General features: G+C 17.0%; 3 protein-coding genes across 3 annotated transcripts in view; all 3 read left to right on the top strand.

Annotated features, from left to right (window-relative positions):
* PGAL8A_00484700 (conserved Plasmodium protein, unknown function) overlaps positions 1–2,919 on the top strand; it is a gene marked incomplete at both ends in the record, with an annotated part of 6,593 nt that extends 3,674 nt beyond the window's left edge. The window contains 3 exons of the mRNA XM_028673637.1: positions 46–595; positions 790–2,553; positions 2,792–2,919. Of these exons, the coding sequence (XP_028530070.1) occupies positions 46–595; positions 790–2,553; positions 2,792–2,919 (2,442 nt within the window). The remainder of the gene's footprint in view (positions 1–45; positions 596–789; positions 2,554–2,791) is intronic.
* A 667-nt stretch (positions 2,920–3,586) lies between these two features.
* PGAL8A_00484600 (conserved Plasmodium protein, unknown function) lies at positions 3,587–6,043 on the top strand (the record flags this gene model as incomplete). The annotated part of the gene is made up of 1 exon (XM_028673636.1): positions 3,587–6,043. One exon carries the CDS (start codon positions 3,587–3,589, stop codon positions 6,041–6,043), a length of 2,457 nt encoding a protein of 818 aa, XP_028530069.1.
* An 819-nt stretch (positions 6,044–6,862) lies between these two features.
* PGAL8A_00484500 (conserved Plasmodium protein, unknown function) lies at positions 6,863–8,065 on the top strand (the record flags this gene model as incomplete). Its single annotated transcript, XM_028673635.1, has 1 exon — positions 6,863–8,065. One exon carries the CDS (start codon positions 6,863–6,865, stop codon positions 8,063–8,065), a length of 1,203 nt encoding a protein of 400 aa, XP_028530068.1.
* Positions 8,066–8,188: the final 123 nt, after the last annotated feature.

Below are 8,188 nucleotides of genomic sequence, written 5' to 3'. Positions count from 1 at the left end.
AAAATTTTTTATTTTTTTTTTTTTTTTTTTTTTTTTTTTTTTTAGATTTCCTTTAATATGCAAAATTACGGTCAATATAAAAAAAAAAAAGATATATTTGTTCAGGAAGTAAACGAATATGATTATAAAATAAACAATAGGAAATTAATAATTTTGATTTTTCTTTTAATTATAACAATAGCTTATTTTATCTTAATAACGTTTCTCTTATATTATATACAAAAAAAATTCTTTATTTGGTTTTTTGGATGTTTTTTTCTTATTTGTGTTTTTTTCTTTATTTTTAACTTTATGATGTTTAAATCTGTTACATATTCTCATGATTATGTTGATCATATAAAAAATAAGAATTTTTCCAGTATATTTAATTTAAGCAATATTCATAATTTTAAATTATTAATATATGATCTATTAAGAATAAAATTATGTAAATTTTATGGTAATTTATTTTCATATATTATTCTTATTATATCTATCTTAAAAATTTACTTTTTTTTTTTTATAAATTATTTTACTTCTTTTATTAAATACAAAAATCATTTCCTTTTAATTACTATGCCTATATTTCTTTTTGTTTTCCTTATGTCTTTATTAAGTAAAAAAAAAAAAAAAAAGAAAAAAATTAATATAAAAAATACAACATATGCAATTCTATAAATAATTATAAATATTCCTATGATTATATGTTATTAAAAGTATATAATATGAAAAAAATAATTTAATAAAAAAAATATGATTATAACTTATTTTTATTTATTTATTTATTTTTTTTTTTTCTTCTCTTATTAGGTTCTTACACATTTTTTGATTTTAGTTCAAGTTTTTTAAAATGGGTAATGTTATTTTATCATATTCAAACAAATAAGAAGTTTTCTCCATATGAAATATTCAATAAATTTCTTTTTTTCTTTTTTGTATTTTATATCACATCTATATTTTTATTTATTTTTCTAAAAAAAAACCAAAATATAGTTAAAATTAAGGAAATACCTCAAAATTCTTTACCTTTTGATAATATGATTATTGACGACCATAATATTTTAATATATTTTAAAGCATTATTGTATAGTATTGATAAAACTTTTGAGAAAGTAAGAATATTAAAAGAAAGATTTAGAATAAAACAAATTATTGATAATGAAGTTCAGTATTATAACCAATATTGCCATTATCTAATGATACAAAATGCATTTTATGAAAATCAACAAAATTTATTAAAATTTGATGATCCGAATATGAAAACACCTATAAGTTATCAAATGGAAAATTTTCAAAATAATCCATATCAGAACATAATGAATAATCAAACTATGAGAAATCAAATAATAGATAACCAAATGGTTAATAATCAAAATATGAATATTCAAAATATGAATAATCAAAATATAGGTAATCAAAATATGAATATTCAAAATATGAATAATCAAAATATAGGTAATCAAAATATGAATATTCAAAATATGAATATTCAGAATATGAATGATCAAAATATGAATAATCAGAATATGAATAATGAAAATATGAATAATGAAAATATATATGATCAAAATATGACTATTCAAAATATGAATAATCAAAATATATATGATGAAAATATGAATGATCATAATATAAATAACCAAAATATATATGATCAAAATATGAATGATCATAATATATATGATCAAAATATGAATAATCAAAATATATATGATCAAAATATGAATGATCATAATATAAATAACCAAAATATATATGATCAAAATATGAATGATCATAATATATATGATCAAAATATGAATAATCAAAATATATATGATCAAAATATGAATGATCATAATATAAATAACCAAAATATAGGTAATCAAACAGTAGATAATAAAATTATTAATAATTGGAATATGAATGATCATAATATAAGTAATCAAAGCATAAGTAGTCAAATAAATAGAGAACAAATCATAAATACACAAATGTCTACTGGCAAATATGGTGATGATACAAAAAAAGAAAAGTATGAATTAAAGGACCCCAACCATATGAACCTAACTAAAAATAATTTCATTGATAATTCATATAATATGAGTGAACAAGAAGTAATAGTAAAAACAGATATTATGTATTCCTTTTTTACAAGACATTTAAATGAAAAATATGATTTCAGCTTTTTATATGAAAAAGAAAAAAAGAATGTAGTTAGTTTTTTAAAAGAAGGTATTTATGATCATAATCATATAGAAAAAAAAAAAAAGAAAAGAAAAAAAAAAAGAATTCAATTGAAAATGATGCTAGAAAGTTTATGCAATGATTTAGAAAATATAAAAAATATAAAAATATCATTAACATATATTATTCTTTTGAAAATAAAAAAAAATATATTAAAGCAAAATTTAAAGAAGCTAAATTCTAATAAAAAGGAGTTGAAAACAGAATATCAAAATAAATTATTATATAAAAATCATTTATTTAATATACAAAAAAACTTATCTAAAGAAATTGAATCACTAGAAAAAAGGATTTTAATTATAAATGAATTAAATAAAGGAATGGTTCATGTTATAGATGACAGCATTTGTAAGAAAGAAAAAAAAAAAAAAAAATATATCTATGTTTTTTCTAAATATATTTTCTTTTTTTTAATGCAAATATATATATATATATATATATATATATATATATATATATATATATATATATTTATAATTATATAGTTGTATACATTAGTATATATATTTACAATTAAAGTTCTTATTTTTAAAGTATTTTTCAATATCTTTTTTTTTTTTTTTTTTTTCTTTTTTTTACATTTCAGTTTACAAAAAACAAGAAGATAAAGATGATAAAGATGATAAAAATGATGAAGAAAATTCTGAGAAAAAAGAAAAATCTAAAAGAGGTGTATTTGGTATACCAATATTAGAAAAACAAAAAGAAAAATAGTTTTATTTTTCTTAAAAATATTAAAAATAATATTTTTTTCCTATATTACCATAATATTTTGATTACATGTTAAAAGATTAAGTTAAAAAAAAAAAAAAATATATTTTTTTAATTTTTTCTATCAACATTACAAATTAAAATTTATACTATATTTCATTAACATAATTATAAAACATTCTATAAATAGATTATATTTTTTATAATATAAAGAATGATTCTTTATTTTCATATTATTTTTCATTCTAAAAGAATAATTTTTTTGTAATTTTTTTTTTTTTTTTTAAATGTAATTCTCTTTTTGATTCTCTCATTTCTCATTAAAAATACTATGTCAACGTGTACATCATATTATTTTTATTTAAAATAATATTTGATAATATATTCATATTTTTTTTTTTTTTTTTTTTTTTTTTTTTTCTTTTGATTATTTTTTATAATGAATAAAAAAAACAATACAAATGTCAAAATAAAACATTTCTAATAAAATTTAATTTATTCAAAGTAGTAACAATATATATATACATATATATATATATATATATAATTTCAATTAAAAATATATATATATAGATATATATATTATTTAAAAATACAAATATGTTTTAAAATATTTTTAATTTTTGTGAATTCTCATATGGATTAATTAAAATTTAATAAAGTAAAAAAAATGCCTATATTATTTATTTTTACTTTATGTTATTTCTTATGTGCTTTTTGTGATACTATTAAATTAAGAAAGAACGTAAATAATATTACATACATAAATGAGAATAAAGATTTAATATCATTTTTTTCCCAAAATAAATATAGTAACTACTTTTTTGTTAATAATAATGGTTCAACGATAAAAAAGAATTATAATAAAAACAAATTATTTTTAAATATAAATGATTCCGCTGAAAATTCATTGACAATTGAAAAATTTAAAAGTAGTAATGGATACGATTTTTTATTTACAAAATTATTTATGAATAATGAAGAAAATAAATTTTTAGTTGACTTATGTAGTGATAATAGTTTTATTTTTCAGAAAAAAACGAAAATTTTAAAAAATGAAAAAGAAAATAATAGTAAAGAATATATGAGTTTAAATTATAATAATGAAAATATCCAAAATACAAAAAAAGAAATACATCTAAATAATAGAAAAGTAATTTCAGAAAAATCTATAAATATTAATTTTGGTACAAAAAATTTTCATTTTTATCTAATAAATAATGAAGAATTAAGTAAGGATTTTGATGGAATAATAGGCTTTGATTTTTTTAAAAATTTTGATAATTTTATATTTGATACAATTAATATGAATATTCTGTTGAATGAAAATAACTATTCTAATAACAAAGAGGATTTTTATGAAATTAAATTGCATGATTATTTTAATAATATTAAATATATTAACGTGAATGTAAATAATCATTTGCATAAAGGTATACTAGATACTGGTAGCTCTCGTACAATTATAGTTAATAGCGATAATTTATTTGAAGGAAATAATGAAGAAGGTAATATAACGATTGAAAATATATTAAACAACAAATATAAGGTTCAAAAAGTTTTTTTAAATAATTTTGATATTATATCTAGTGGAAATAAATTGATTCCGATTAATTTAAATACAATTTACAAAGGCAATCTAGAGTATTTAGATAGTAATGTCGTTTTACTAGGTTTAGACTTTCTATTAAATAAGAAAATTATTTTTGATTTAAAAAACAGATCTCTTTATATTTCAAATAATTCTTCCAATTCTTTATATGTAAATGAAGATAATATTTCCAAACATAAAGAAATAGACAATTTTGCATATAAAAAGGAACAAAATAATTCCACTAATAAAAAAATAGATGAATATCTTGTTGAACAAGAGTGTCAAAATATTTACGAAAAATTGAAGAAAAAAGAATTAAGTTTTTTGAAAATAACAAAAGAATTAGAAAGTGAAGATATTTATATAAAAGATTGTAAAAGTACAAATGATGTAATAAGAAGATATGCAATTAAATTATTGTATGGAACTAATTATTTAAAAAAAAATGATAAAAATAAGGAATTTGATATTAGATATAATGAAATGATTAATTTTTTCAAAAAATTAAGTAATGAAGAAAAACAGAATATGTTAAATAAAATTATCAATACAATAAAAAAAGATAAAAATGATTATGAAAAAGCATCCGAAATAATAGAAGAATTCGTTAATTATGAAATAAATAATAATTTGTATTCTTTGCATCAATTTAAATCAAATAATGTAAATAAAAATAATGAAAAAGCTTTGAATGAAGAATACAACAATTTATATAATTATTACACTGCTCATCCTGATTACAGTTTTGAAATTTTAAATGATTTTAAAAAAGAATTATCATCAAAAAAAATTAGCTTCAATGATTGTGAAGATGAGAAAGATATTATAAAGAGAATAGCAGAATCAAGGGTTTATAATAGCAATAAAGAAAATAAAAATAAAAGTAAAAATACAAAAAGAAACATAATTGTAAGAAGATACTCAAATGATGATAATAATGTCCATACACAAATAATAATCAGAAGAAATGGTGTTAATTCAGATGATTCTTCAAATAGTAATGATGATGAAAATGGATATCAATATGAAAATTTGGATAAGATGGATGACTTATTCCCAAATTCTTTATTCTCAGGTATTTTTAAAAACTTTTTTGGAGATAACAGAAATGAATATAATGAAGAAAATAGTGATCAAAATCAAAATGATTTATTTTCTGAATTAAATAACTTTTTTGGGTTTGGTAACATTGGGGATAATATGTTTAAGAAAAAAAAAAAAAGCGTATTAGGATTTAAAACAAAAGAACCAGAAACTAAAAATGATAATAAAGATGACACAGATATTTTATCAAAAGCAATTAAAGAAGAAAAAGATGTTGATATAATTTATCTTTTAAATAAAGTACAAAAATTAAATGATGTTAATTTAAAAAATTTTATATTACAATCATTAAAAAACGAAAATATAAGAAAAATTTTAGTTAATGCTGTTAAAAATGGATATAATAATACATACGAAGAATGTAAGAAACAAAACGATAACAAAAGTATGTATTTATTACAAATGTTAAAGCAGTCGGGGATATTTTAATTCTTTTAGAAAAAATACGTTAAAACATTCAGGAATGATTCATGAATTCAAAAAGGAAAAAAAGCATACGTAATTTTGTATATTTTATTATATATTTATGAAATATATTTTATAATATATAATTTTAACGAATGCTAATTTATAATGATATAAAAAATGTGTTTTATTGACAATTTTTTTTTTTTTTTTTTTAAATAATTTATAAAAAATTTTACAATATATATTTATTTTATTTAATTTTTTTTTTTTTTAATTGACAACGTATTTTTTATTTTTATTTTTCTACATTTTGTTGAATTGAGACTGCATTTTATATTACCTTTTTCATACCCATTCCAAAAATACAAATATCTTTGTTTACGATTTCATTTATTTATGTATATATCGTCGAAACTGATTATGCTTATTCATTGAATTATATTACATTTGTTTTTCTTAAAATAAAGTATAGGAGTAACTTAAATTTTAGCTTGCATATATATATGTATATATATATATATATATATTTTTTTTTTTTTTAACATAATTTTTTTTTTTTTTTTTTCTTCATTTTTATATAATTTTTATGCATTACCATTATATATTATTAAATATTTTGATCACTTTTACATATTATTTGTTTCATATAAATAAAAAATATTATCTTTAATGAATTACAAATTAAATGAAAAAATGTTTTTTTAAAATAATATGTTTCATTCTCCATTTTTACGATTCATTTATGAATTTCATTTTTATATTATTATTAAGAATCTTATTTATTAAAAACAAATTAAAATTTTAGTTAATATTTTTTTTTTAAATTAATCTTTTTCTATTATGAAAAATAACACTTTTAACAATAATTTATTTAAAATTTTAAAAAAATATAGCACTTCTTACATTCAATTTGCTAATAATAAACAAAATATAAAAAAATTCAGTAATTTAAAGAACATAGATTTAAGAAAAAATTCTCTTACAAAAAAAATAGAAATATTTATAGATGATAAAATACTATTAACTAATAGCAAAAATGTTTTTGCATTGGAAAGCTTTGACTTGTGTTTCTTAATAAAATTAGAATTATTAAGAAACAAAAGTGAAATGGATATTTTAAAAATGCCTATAACATTGTTTTCCAATAACCTAATTGATTTTATAAATATAAGTAAAGGTAACAAAATATTAAAAAGATGTAATAATAAAGAAAATTATTTTCTAAATAATGTCACAAATAATTTGAGCGATTCACAAAATTCTGAATATGATAAAATAAATGGTAGAATTGTTAACGAAATGGATACTAATGAAAAAAATAAATCTAAACAAGATTGTATTATTGAAAAAAATATCTTATTTTCCAAAAATACATATTATGAAAACAATGCATATAAAAATAATTTCTATCAAAACAATTTAACAGACACTCATTCGAATAATGATAAAAATATGGATAACTCTAATTCCTTTGAAACAGAAAGAACACTCATAGAAAATAAAATTTATGAAAATTTTAAAAATGATTTAATTTTTTATAGTAATAATGAAAAAAATTTGTTAAATACAGATAAGAAATGTTTAGAAAATTTCGTATGTTTACCTAATAGCGTAAATTATATTGAAAATTATAAAATTAACAACCTATATGAGGAAGAAAGTGATGTATTCAGTAAATTTTTAAAAATGTTTGAACAAATTCATGAAGTAAAATTAAATAAAGCTAAAAACTTTGAAACACCTGTTCAGAATAAAAATGCTCAGGAAAAAGTGCAAACTTTAATTAAAAATATGAATGATTCAGAAATTTTTATTTTTTACAAATGCACACAAATTTTAAACTCTTTTATATTTACATATTTATTTCTTAATAACTTTTTAAATTATAAAGAAGTATATCGTTATTGCAATTTAGAATATATATATCAATTTTTTAAATGGGGATATGTTTTCGACATAAATATTATAAAAGACTCTAATGCGCTGTTGATGTTATCATCTTTGCGCTTAATTAACAACATTTTAAAAAAGGAAAAAACGTAAATATATTACTAAAGAAATGCAAAGAGAATAAAATAAAAATAAGATAAAACAAAAAAAAAAAAAAAAAAAAGTTAATAAATATTAATAAAAAAATTAAAAAAAAAAAAAAAAAAGAATTAACAG

This window comes from Plasmodium gallinaceum (genome assembly GCF_900005855.1).
Source record: "Plasmodium gallinaceum strain 8A genome assembly, contig: PGAL8A_v1_141, whole genome shotgun sequence".
Classification (NCBI taxonomy): domain Eukaryota; phylum Apicomplexa; class Aconoidasida; order Haemosporida; family Plasmodiidae; genus Plasmodium; species Plasmodium gallinaceum.
This window is presented reverse-complemented; position numbering and strand designations above follow the sequence as displayed.